This window comes from Acanthochromis polyacanthus, chromosome 11, assembly GCF_021347895.1.
Source record: "Acanthochromis polyacanthus isolate Apoly-LR-REF ecotype Palm Island chromosome 11, KAUST_Apoly_ChrSc, whole genome shotgun sequence".
Taxonomy (NCBI): Eukaryota; Metazoa; Chordata; class Actinopteri; family Pomacentridae; genus Acanthochromis; species Acanthochromis polyacanthus.
The window spans coordinates 30,786,135-30,799,411 of NC_067123.1; the positions used below are offsets into that span (position 1 = coordinate 30,786,135).

At 40.9% G+C, this 13,277-nt stretch overlaps 1 protein-coding gene across 1 annotated transcript in view; it reads right to left on the bottom strand.

The window, feature by feature from the left end:
• Window positions 1–13,277, bottom strand: part of itfg1 (integrin alpha FG-GAP repeat containing 1) — a 352,137-nt gene that overhangs the window by 15,620 nt on the left and 323,240 nt on the right. Inside the window, exon 15 of the mRNA XM_051955816.1 lies at window positions 8,665–8,789. Coding sequence (XP_051811776.1) covers window positions 8,665–8,789 — 125 coding nt within the window. The remainder of the gene's footprint in view (window positions 1–8,664; window positions 8,790–13,277) is intronic.

Below are 13,277 nucleotides of genomic sequence, written 5' to 3' on the forward strand. Positions count from 1 at the left end.
TCTCAGTCTCTGACTTGATAAAATACACACAGTTTTTTCCTCATCCTGTAATGCAACTCATCACAGCAGAGCAGGGGTCTGCTTTGAACACTGAATTCACGGGAGAAAAATGCAACCACTAACTGTGCACAAGTATGCACATGAAAGTACACACAAACTCTCAGTAACGTCAGGTAATTCCAGTAATAGACTGACAACATCACATCTGAAGAAACAGGTTGTGAGCGAAAGACAAACAGATTCTGCAGCTCGAACATATAAAGTAGGACAAGATGGAGATTAATGTAAAGATTACAATGTATTGTTGGATATTAGTAGAGTATTACAGCATATTTATAATATATAAAATATATATATTTTATGCAATACTTCTTGCAACATTTTTTGCTATTACATTCTTTCTTGTGACTTTTTGGAATAGTATATAGCACTATTCCAATAGTATCCGATAGAATAATACAATCTTACTTGAAACTGGTACAGAGAGTGAATGTTTAACCTACATTTATGTTTGACTGACCAGTGAAGGGCAACAACGTTTTTAATGGCACTGAGTCAAATTAGAAAAGCAAAGAGAAAAGAAAGAAAGAAAGAAAAAACAATAAAGAGATGCTAACACAGTTACCACAGTGAGATAAATAAAATTATTTAAATGATCTGGTTTGGGAAGATACAGGAATATGAGAAATCCAAAAACTTACAACACATCAAATATTCAGCTGAATTCCTGAAATGTCAATTAAAAGCAAGCTCATGTTTCCTTGTTTTCTGTGTTTAATTTATCATGTTAAAGTTACAGTTAGCATACAAATGGATTTGTCACAAGTGGGAGTGCACTGAAGACATTGAACAGATTCTTGGATTGACTGGTCACTTAATAGGCTCTGCACAGTGATAAGTCTTTCAGGCAACTTGCAGAGTTAAGAACATTAATGACACACTATATTGCCATAAGTATCGCTCACCTGCCATGACTTACAATAAGAACGTGACATCCCATTCCTAATCCATAGGGTTCAATATGACGTCAGTCCACCCTTTGCAGCTATAACAGTTTCAACTCTTCTGGGAAGGCTGTCCACAAGGCTTAGGAGTGTGTTTATGGGAATTTTTGACCATTCTTCCAGAAGCGCATTTGTGAGGTCACACAAATGCGTGCAAAGCCCAGCTCCTGAAAAGCACCCTCCACCATCTTTTCACTTGGTACAATGCAGTCCAACAAGTATCGTTCTCCTGGCAACCGCCAAACCCAGACTGGTCCATCAGATTGCCAGATGGAGAAGCGCAATTGGTCACTCCAGAGAAGGCGTCTCCACTGCTCTCGAGTCCAGTGGCGGCATGCTTTACACCACTGCATCCCACGCTTTGTATTGCACTTAGTGATGTATGGCTTGGATGCAGCTGCTCGGCCATGGAAACCCATTCCATCAAGCTCTCTGCGCAGTGTTCTTGAGCTAATCTGAAGGCCACATGAAGTTTGAAGTTCTGTAGCAATTGACTCTGCAGAAAGTTGGCCACATCTTGGCACTATGCGCCTCAGCATCCGCTGACCCCACTCTGTCACTTACGTGGCCTACCACTTGGTGGCTGAGTTGATGTCGTTCCCACACACTACCACTTTCTTATAATAAGGCTGACAGTTGACTGTGGAATATTTGGGGAGCGAGGAAATGTCACGACTGGATTTGTTGCACAGGTGGCATCCCACAGTTCCACGCTGGAATTCACTGAGCTCCTGAGAGCGACCCATTCTTTCACAAATGTTTGTAAAAGCAGTTTGCATGCCTAGGTGCTTGATTTTTTTTTTACACCTGTGGCCATGGAAGTGATTGGAACACCTGATTCTGATTATTTGGATGAGTGAGCGAATACTTTTGGCAATATATCTTGGATAAGGTAGATCATAAATACATTTTTGGTTACCAGTCCAGTCTGTGAAGTTTCCGAGCTGTTTTTTTTCATGAACATTCAAACATGCCGACACAGTTTCACACCTTCACTCCTGGAAGCTGCAGTGTACAACCACAGCCTGATCTGCTGGCCACCAAGCAGCTCCACTGGGGCTGGTGGGGTTAAGGGCCTTGCAGAAGGGTACCTCAGTGGTGATAATGAGGGTTAGGGGGCAAATTGTTCTTCTCACTTTTCTGTGACAGTTTGGGAGTGTAGACAATTTTGTTGGACCTGGGGTGGGATAACCAAACCATAGCGTCAGTTTAGGGGGGGACGGTGGGGGACGTGTCCCCCCACTTTTTGTCAGGGGTCATTTTGTCTCCAACACATTCAAATTCTTCACATGTAAGCCATTGTAAACCCAGTTATTTTCAGCAGTATAGAAAATTCCGACGCTCCTGAACGCACCATCCGCACATCGGCCGAGAGTTGCACAGACATGCAGCACACCTTCGTGAGGTTAAAAAAAAATGGGCAGATGCTAAATTTGTGCCCGTGCCAAGTGGAAGCTCCGACCAGAGGCATGCAGGGGCAAAATTTCGGCCTGGGAGAATTAGCGGCCCACAGACCCCTCTACCTATATGTACCGATAGCTTAACAGGTTGAGCCTCCGCCTTTGGTGCGGTGGTTGTGAGTTTGAGCCCAGCTTGTGGCATTTTGCCGCCGTTCTTCGACATTTTCTCAAAGTGCTGTGGTCTCCATCCCCCCCACTTTTAAAAACAAACTGACGCCCTTGAACCAAACACAATCCTTCCAACTTCCAGCAGGTTGTTGGTCTAACTACCCAAAATAATCAAAGGTGTACCTTTACAGGAGAACTCTGGTTTATTTCAACCTGCTACATTACCCTTTAATAAGGCTATTGTGCCTCTGTGGATGCTAATTTTGCACCTCCATTGCAGAGGCTCAGGGAAACAAAGCTAAGAATAGCACAAAACAGCTAAGAATAGTGCTTACTGGGGCCATTAGCATGAGCTTTCTGCTGCGTTCCGAAACCATTTGTTTTGGAGCCTGACTGAAAGAAACACAGAAATTAGGGAAGTTGTTGATCCGTCTTCCAGAGTGGAAGAGCAGCATATAAGCTGGAGTTTGATTGGGCAGCAAGTGCAACTATCTGTCTCAGGGTGACGAGGTGGAGCATTGGACAAGGTAGACCATTAGGAGATTCTGTTAGAAAACAGAAGCACATAAACTGGTGTTCCTGTGTTCAATGCTCAACTTCCTACTAAAGAAGTTGAGCATAAATTTTGCCTCAATACTTTTGAGGCAAAATTTAAGAGTGTGTTGATGCCAGACTTGCAGAATCTGGTTGAATGAAAGTCTCTTTTAAATACAGTTTGGATCATGAAGCTGAAGTTAGTATTAAAGATAGTATCTTCAAAGTGGCACAAAATTTTAAATTAAATTTTCTACACAATTAACTGTTAAAACTTACACTGCTCGGTTTAAGAACACTTGCTTACAGCTCTCATTTTGACAGCAGTTTGTCTTTGCATAAGTTCAAGTTTCATTTAGTTATTTGCTGTCTTAGGGCTCAGCATCCAGTGATGATATCTGACATTAGACAGACCTACACTTTATTTAGCATTTGCCTACAGCAGTGCTTTGATTTCTAAAAGCCCAGCATCATCATCAGTCTTCGTAAGCTTTCCTATCCACATTTTTCTGAGTTCGTCTTGATTTCACCCCGGTTAAGGCATCCAAGGTTGTACATGGACTCATTAGGGATTAGGAGTTCAGACATATTAATAATAGAGGGGTATCATATCCATGATTTAATGTCCGTAATCGTGCTTTTAGCTAGGAGAATTAACATTTCTTTTTGTACATTTGGCACAATCTGGAAGCGCCAGTCAACTGAAAGGAACTACATCTTGCAGCTATTTTTGAATAAGTGTGCGTGACAGCATTGCTTTTACAAAACAAGCACATTCTCGCCGCCAGCCTTGTCGCTTAGGGCTTGGAAGCATGCCTTCGGTTGGGCAACTGGCGGGGAAGCAGAGCTGGAGACGAGTCAGCCTCCAGTACCGCTGCCTGGGAGCAGATCCAATCTGGCTGTTTGGAAGAGAAAGTGTTTCCCAAGTCTTCAGAGAGAGAGACACTCTGGTTCAAAGGCAGGGAAACTGGCACACAATGAGAAAGAGAGGGAAACGGATGCAGATATGAGGATGAGGGAGACAGAGAGAGAGTGAGAGTGACAGGTAGGGGAATGATTAGTGAAGTAAACCACTATGAGCAGCAAAGGGAATCCCGGGGTCGAGATAAATGAACAGGAGGAGTGAGATTTACAGAGAAAGATTAGGAGAGGCGAATAAAAGAGAGGAATGATTGGACAGAAGATGGAAATATCCAAGCAGATTTTACAGAAACTCTCCTTTCTGTAAAACAGCAGACAGAAAGTCTCATTGTGAAGGAGAGATTGTAAAGGGCACAGAGGGCGATAGCAAGATAACGGGAAGGAAATAAAGACTGAAGGAAGCAAAATGAGAAAAAGACGGATCAGAGAGGTAACAAACCAGAAAGATCCAAACTTGTCGACTAAGCAGAGTGGTGTAGTGGTCAGATTGCTAAACCTTCTGTTTTCAAAGGGCTTTCACAAGCTTCTCGTGCTCATTACAGGGGACTCTTCAGTCCCCTGGATGAAAAAATCTACTCCGCATAATGGGTCGCATCTTTAGGCATTCATTAATTCACTTTGGAGAAGGAATGGGTAAGGAGGAGGAAAAAATGAAAGAAAAAAAATATCACAGTCCTTTGCCATAGCAAAAGGAACATGCGGAAAAGGGACAATAAAGCAGCTTGTTTGAGATGAGTATTCTTGGTGCACTATAGCTTCTGAGTCGAGGGCCAAGCTATCTGCAATTCTAATCAGCTGCTTGACGAAAACCTTGGCACCACACGGGAGGGGGAAAAAGCCCTGTCGTGGCTAATATTCAGAGGACAAGTGCAATGTGAGGAGAAAGCAGAGCTGGAAATGAATGTGCAGATCATGAGAGAGTCAACTGAGACAGCGGATATTTGGAGGTAGTGAAGTGTAAAAATGTAAATGATTTAGTAGATGAAAACCATAAAAAAATCAAATATAGACTATATTAGTAAAATGCTATCTTGTTGTATAAGGAGAGGCACACATAGACTGTATCCAAAAGTCATTCATACATTGTCTACTCACGGGGTTGCTAAACAAATCTGTGTGTGAGAGAGTAAAAAAAAAAAAAAAAAACAAGTTGGTGGTTCTGTTTCCAGTGAGGATTTTACTGCACCTTTATCATAGATGACATACATTAAAAGATAGCTGTGTATTTATCTGCATTAAAGAATCTATCTGCTTCTGATCTGTGTCAACACTCAGTCTTCATTCTTTTTTGAAAAATTGGTGTATGAGCATGGAAATAAGATTTTTCACTCCTCGATTCTACTGCCCAATCTCGCCTTTAGTGAGACGTGGACTGCAAAATATGCTTCTTCAAAGGTAGCTGCAATCAAAACATTGTTTTACAACACCTGGAAAAATACCTCACCTGTCCTCATTAGGCAGGAGAAGCAGAAGCAAAAGAAATTGAAAATCCTGCAAAAATACTGCTTGCTTGTATTTAAGAGAACTATACTGAGATCCACAAGGAAACTGAAGTTTTCCATTAGAAAATTTGTGAAAATGAAGAACTGATTGGAGCTTTCTTGCTTTGAACTGTTTTAACTGTTTTCAATGTAAAAAAAGACAAAATAATTATGCAAATTACAGGTTTCTTGCATATTCTTATGTGCTATGCTCATGTGCAAAAATTTTAACACAAATTTGAACAGCTAATTGATATAAAACAGCAAGCATCCCATACTTTCCTGCATCAACTGCTGCTTGAGTAAAAAAAAACAAAAAACTTAAAACTTTCAAAAACAGTTAGAAAAAACTACTGTTTTGTACAATCTCTGACAAGACCATGTATTGTTTGGAAATTATGCTGTCTGTATGTGTATATGCATGATCATGTGTATGCTTGCATGGGTGCTTGTGTATGGTGTGTGGTGTATGTTGATGGGGTGGGGCGCTGGGGGTGGGATTGAGGGCGAATGTGGGTGATGATGTTTTCGGTTGCTTGGGTCCCCCTAATTATGAGCACTTTTGCTTCCCTGGGGTTCCCTTTCATGTACATCTGCTGTAAACTGCCTTGGTAGAATGTATTTATCTTTCTCTGTGCATAAATAAAATATATCTGAATCTGAATCTGAACCAAGCATTAAGTGTTTTGCAAGATTAGGCACACACTGATGAGCATGTTCAGCATTTCAACTTGATAAGAAAATAGATAGTGGGAAACCCCACTTCAGCATTTTCACAAAATACCCATCAAACCAGTCTCACAGTCCTTGAAAGAAATACAGTGCCTTGTGAAAGTATTCGGCCCCCTTGAACTTTTCAACCTTTCACCACATTTCAGGCTTCAAGCATAAAGATATAAAATTTTAAATTTTTTGTCAAGAATCAACAACAATTGGGACACAATCGTGAAGTGGAATGAAATTTAATGGATATCTTATACTTTTTTAACAAATAAAAACTGAAAAGTGGGGTGTGCAAATATTATTCAGCCCCTTTACTTTCAGTGCAGCAAACTCACTCCAGAAGTTCAGTGAGGATCTCTGAATGATCCAATGTCTTCCTAAATGACTGATGATGATAAATAGAATCCACCTGTGTGTAATCAAGTCTCCGTATAAATGCACCTGCTCTGTGATAGTCTCAGAGTTCTGTTTAAAGTGCAGAGAGCATCATGAAGACCAAGGAATACACCAGGCACATCCGAGATACTGTTGTGGAGAAGTTTAAAGCCGGATTTGGATACAAAAAGATTTCCCAAGCTTTAAACATCTCAAGGGAGCACTGTGCAAGCAATCATATTGAAATGGAAGGAGTATCAGACCACTGCAAATCTACCAAGCCCTGGCCGTCCCTCTAAACTTTCACCTCGAACAAGGAGATGACTGATCAGAGATGCAGCCAAGAGGCCCATGATCACTCTGGATGAACTGCAGAGATCTTCAGCTGAGGTGGGAGAGTCTGTCCATAGGACAACAATCAGTCGTACACTGCACAAATCTGGCCTTTATGGAAGAAGTGGCAAGAAGAAACCCATTTCTCAAAGATATCCATAAAAATCTCGTTTAAAGTTTGCCACAAGCCACCTGGGAGACACACCAAACATTTGGTCAGATGAAACCAAAATCGAACTTTTTGGCCACAATGCAAAACGATATGTTTGGCGTAAAAGCAACACAGCTCATCACCCTGAACACACCATCCCCACTGTCAAACATGGTGGTGGCAGCCTCATGGTTTGGGCCTGCTTTTCTTCAGCAGGGACAGGGAAGATGGTTCAAATGATGGGAAGATGAATGGAGCCAAATACAGGACCATTCTGGAAGAAAACCTGTTGGAGTCTGCAAAAAGAGCTGAGACTGGGACGGTGCTTTATCTTCCAACAGGACAATGATCCAAAACATAAAGCCAAATCTACAATGGAATGGTTCACAAATAAATGTATCCAGGTGTTAGAATGGCCAAGTCAAAGTCCAGACCTGAATCCAATCGAGAATCTGTGGGCAGAGCTGAAGACTGCTGTTCAAACGCTCTCCATCTAACCTCACTGAGCTCGAGCTGTTTTGCAAGGAAGAATGGGCAAGAATTTCAGTCTCTCGATGTGCAAAACTGATAGAGACATACCCCAAGCGACTTGCAGCTGTAATTGCAGCAAAAGGTGGCGCTACAAAGTATTAATGCAAGGGGGCCGAATTAAGATTGCACGCCTCACTTTTCAGGTTTTTATTTGTTAAAAAAGTTTTAAAAATCCAATACATTTCGTTCACTTCACGATTGTGTCCCACTTGTTGTTGATTCTTGACCAAAAAATTTAAATTTTATATCTTGTATGTTTGAAGCCTGAAATGTGGCGAAAGGTTGAAAAGTTTCAAAAATATAGCTGCTGTTACAATGTCGCTGTAACCGTGACGTGAACATTGTGTCAGTTACTTGCTGACGATCACATGATTGCGATCCTATTACAAACTGACTGTGATTTATCAGTTGGAAATCAAACAAGAAATAACTGAATAAACTGTGGGTGTTTCTTAGTACCATCAATTCCTGCGCCCGTTACATATTTAGATCATGTACTGTAGCAAACCCCAGCCAGACAATGGTGAAGCTCCTGATGTTTCACAAATCCTTTATTTATGTCAGCTGTCAGCCTTTATTTTGAAAACCAAATTCAACTATCTGTCCTTGACTCCTTTCTTCAGGAAACATCATAGAGCTTGTCCCATTGCAGGGTAGGTGCTTATAAGTTTACACATATCTGTTGGGTTGGACAGCAACAGCGTGTAACCGTTTTCTTTCATCTTTACGTGAATTTTCTGACTTTTCGGCAGTGTCTTCGTCATGTCAAGAAACCGCTTCTTAGATAAATACTTACTCTGCCACTGGAATGGTGACAAAATAAAAGCCCATAACATTAAAAATATGCCTTCAAAATAAAAGCATGGGAGGAAACGGTTATTTCAATGCTAGCAAAACAAAGGCTTACCCAAAGTGATGAACTGATCAACAGATCTTTATAAGAGTAATTTACACGCAATTCAGTATCCATACATAACATGCACATGCACAACACATAACGCTGCAGGGTGTTGAGACCATATAACTGTCTCATATTTCCTCACCGTCTCTCCAGGCTGGCGGGGGATGCCAACAAAAAGGTGGTCGAGGAAGTTCGCGCTTCGTCCAAGGCCCAGGACAGTGTAGGGCAGCTGAAGGGAGAAATGGGCTGACTGACTCAACTGGCCAGCTGTGGGATGGGAGACAGAGAGAAAAAAAAGGTTGTTAAACCTCGAAAACGGATACAATTTCTCAACAAATGCTGTAACATCAGCATCGCTGTAAAATCAGGAAATCTCAAAATATGGGCTATGTACTATCGGGCTTATGTACATCTCTGGTCTCCAAGATGGATAATACCGACTTTAATGGTCTCCTAACTTTCCTCTATGGCCACCATGAGGTGGCTATATTTGCTTGTGTGTCTCAACAACTATTGGATGGATGGAAGTTGGTACACTGATTCACATCCCTATCAGGAGACATTTAGTGGTCCTCAATCATCAGGTTAAACATTTGAAGTGTTTTTCCAGTAACTGATTACACACCTAGAATCTTATATTTGCATTTAATGTTACTTATTTAGAAGTTCTTTCTCCATGAAATAATCTCTTCCTTGCTTTAAAATTACCTGAATGTAATTTTACACCATTGCTTCCTCAGAAAGCAGGGATCTATGTAATCTCTGTCTCTATCTCCACTCATCCCTCAATCTCACTCTGTTCAGACACTGTAAGTAGCAAATTCCAGAGCTGAAAAATGGAGCCAAATCTGAAGTGTAAATCACTGCATTCCTCAACAGGCCACTTAAGGCTGTTTACAGCCTGGTACAACCTCCCCCTGCTCCCTTGTGACAGCTGTACAGAAGTGATTTTTTTACATCACATTAATGTTTTAAATCATCCATATTTAAAGGTGTGGCTGCTTTAATAGATGGGTATTGCGACAAGACAGTCTATGGCCAAGAGATGCTGGCATGGCTGCCACAGCTCCACTCATGGTCCATCTCTTTACTCATTTTTGGATCAGACGAATGTTAGTCAGCCATTCCCAAAGCTGAGGTCGGCTGCTCATCAGGAAATCGATGGGGGTCGTCATGGAGGGCTCAATGATCTTTGTATACTGTTTTACATGTATACACTACTGTTCAAAGTTTGGAGCAACCCATGCAATTTCATGTTTTCTATAAAAATACACACTTTTATTCATGTGCTAACATAACTGCACATGGTTTTCCAATCATCAATTAGCCTTTCAACACCATTAGCTAACACAATGTACCATTAGAACACAGGAGTGACAGTTGCTGGAAATGTTCCTCTGTACCCCTGTGTAGCTATTTCATTAAAAATCATTCATTTCAGGCTAGAACAGTTATTTACCACATTAACAATTTCTAGGCTGGATTTATGATTCATTTAATCTTATCTTCATTGAGAAAAATGGTTTTCTTTCAAAAATAAGGACATTTCTTAGTGACCGCAAACTTTTGAGTGGTCGTGTATATGTACTGTAAAATGTATGTATGTATTAATCTATGCTTAAACCTCCATATGTGTTTGAAATGGAAACCAATTCTGAAGAGGAATGACACAGAATGTCCCACCACACAATTTGATTGGAATAATTTGTTAGTTTTGTTTCACATGAAACCTGAAGATCTGAATATTTGTGGACTGATTCACTGCACTGATTGCTTATTTGCTAATGATATGTCTTCCAGCATAAGGAGATGCCGATTGTCACTGAAGGGATTCTTTAATTTGCTTTATGGCCAAAAACCGGCAAGACAGCCAATGTTGTTGCAGACTCTTAGTCTTGTTAATGAATTATCGATACATCTGAACTGCATTTTGGCACACAAAGGATTATTTTAAATTCAACACACTAGTTTGTGTAATTCCAACACATGCTCATGTTTTTTGGTAGACTAACTTATAGTCCCCTCATAGTGATCTATGATAGTCCACCATGTCCAGACCTAAAAACAAACAAAAAAATAAATAAATGAAGAGTTGAACACAAAATGTCTTCAGCTACCAGAAATTTATAATTCCTAAAACATGACATAAAGGATGCTTTACCAACATATTTTTTTGCTCACAGCCCTGCTCATCTCTGACCCTGGTTTACAATCATATTTTTTTAGTTTTCAACATTTAAAGTAGCTATTCTTATTGTACACAGCATTTTTCTCATGATTCTTTTGAACATTCTGTAAAAAAGGCATCCCATATTATTGTACATTTTCATTCATCATTTTCCGCTCAGTATATCTTATTAAGCTATAAACATAACCCCTATCTGGTTTAGTGATCAGTAAACCTGTAACAGTTCTGCTTGCCAAAGGGACCAATAACTTCTACATAATGTCTTATAATGATTTCTAACCCGAGCTATTTTTAAAGACTGATAGGACTAAATGTACAAGTAAACATAATGAGGGGATGAGAAAGCAACACACAAGAGAGTCTGAGCCAGAGGGACTGCAGCATGAGACCTTGTGTTCTGACATGAAGACGCACCATAAAAGATACAAATCAGAGTGAGACACCTGAGGCCAGTGCAACACCTCTCCCTCTTTCCTCACCAAACTCCCTCCTCGTCCTCTATCCTGTAAATCTCGCCCTTCTTACTGCTATTCGCATCCAGCCCTGAGTATTTTGTTCCTCCTTTCTGCTCATCTCTCTGTTTCTCTTTCCTCATTACATTGCTCCAATTTGGCCTTTCGCTTCCCCTTCTCTCCTCCTTCCTCCTCATCTTTCTCTCTTTCTCTCTCTCTCTCCCCTTCAGCTGCTGTATCTCGCCCACGCCCATCCAAATCTGCCAAGTGCAGTCGACTATAAATCAACCTCTATGTGGTAAACAAAGAATGAGAAGGACGGATGAGAGAGGAAGAACAGCCTCAAGGCAGTCAGTAATCAGAACTAACGTGATGGACTGCGTATTGCAGGCCGAGAGGAGCACAACAGCTATGCTTCTTTCTCTACTTTTTTAATCTGTGCGTCCACCTCAAAGATTTCCCGGTTCATTTCTGACCATTTAACCTGGACTAGGGTCATGTCTGGTCACCTAGATACATCTTTGTATAAAAGCTCTTCCTTTTTGCACAAATATAGCTGCCATTTTACCTTGGGGACATCACACATAGGGGGACAAATTGATGAGCCTGATGAGGCCAGTGCTGAAAGTGAGTAAACTAACCAATAGTTATATGGTGTTAGTGTGATGAAATCCTGTCCTTGATGCTGTAATGTCCATGCTTCCGGCTTCCAGTCAGTATATAAGATCAATATAAGATCAAATGGACACTCGTGGCACGATGCACCTCAGCATCCGCTGACCCCCCTCCGTCAGTTTATGTGGCCTACCACTTGGTGGCTGAGTTGCTGTCGTTCCCACACACTTCCATTTTCTTATAAACAGCTGACAGTTGACTGTGAAATATTTGGGAGCGAGGAAATGTCACGACTGAATTTGTTGCACAGGTGGCATCCTATCACAGTTCCACACTGGAATTCACTGAGCTCCTGAGAGCGACCCAGTCTTCACAAATATTTGTATAAGCAGTCTGCATGCCTTGGTGCTTGATTTTATAACCTGTGATTGAAACAGAAATGATTGGAACACCTGATTCTGATTATTTGGATGGGGTGCGCAAATATTTTTGGCAATTATATGTGTAACTCTGCTGTATTCTTTGGTGAGTAATAGTAAGTGCAATCATTTTTGTCAGTTCCTATACATGTTGGTAATTTCTAAACCCTCATGTAAATGAGTGTAAATCAGCAATAAAGGTACAGAAAATATTTTGTATATTTATTGTTCTTTTTTCATCAGAATGAAACATTGTGTGGAGGGGGGCTGCTCTGCTGGGCAAGCACCTGCAGAGAACAGGACAAGTTTCTTGGAGACAAGGTACTGAAGTTCAGAACATTGCTGCTCTGACAGCAAACGCACTGTTCCAGTTATGCTTTGGCCACACTAGTTGTCAATAATGCAATGCATAATGCTTTCATTTTATCTATTCAGGGTCGCCATGGGTAACCATTTATGTGTTGTGGTGTTTGGTGCAGTGTGACTAATGTGAATTTAGAGATTCATAAACTTTAGAGCAGAAGGGTGACACGTAGGTTGGTCTGTGAAACTAAAATTTACCAGATGCCCTCTAAACACCTCACATGCAAACTAGTGGCAAACGCAACATTTACTAATGTTCCCCAGAGCTCTCGAGTCCCTGCTCAGTATTCCAGTGCATTCTGACAGGTGGTTACATTAAAAAGAGCGAAATACAGTGTTCTCACGTCAGATTTATCAAGTTGAAAGCCAAGTAATTTTGTCTACCTCCGTGCACTGCTCAAAGACACAGGCAAACGTGCTAAATTTCAGGCATACCGGTTTGACCAATGAAAATGTTTATTTGCACTTGACAGATTTTGGGTTGCATATGTCACCACAATGGTTGCACTTGGGAGCCCTGTCACAAAACTCTTGGCTCTTCAGGTGTATGGACAGATTTGTTTTATTACCAAGGAACAAAGGGAAAGAGGGTGCTGTCATACCATAACCTAAACCTCTATCCGAGAAAGCTTTAAAAATTTTTCTGGTTCTTTAGTCAAGTACTTCAAGTTACAGTGGTATGCAAAAGTTTCAGCACCCCTGATGAATTTTCAGGATT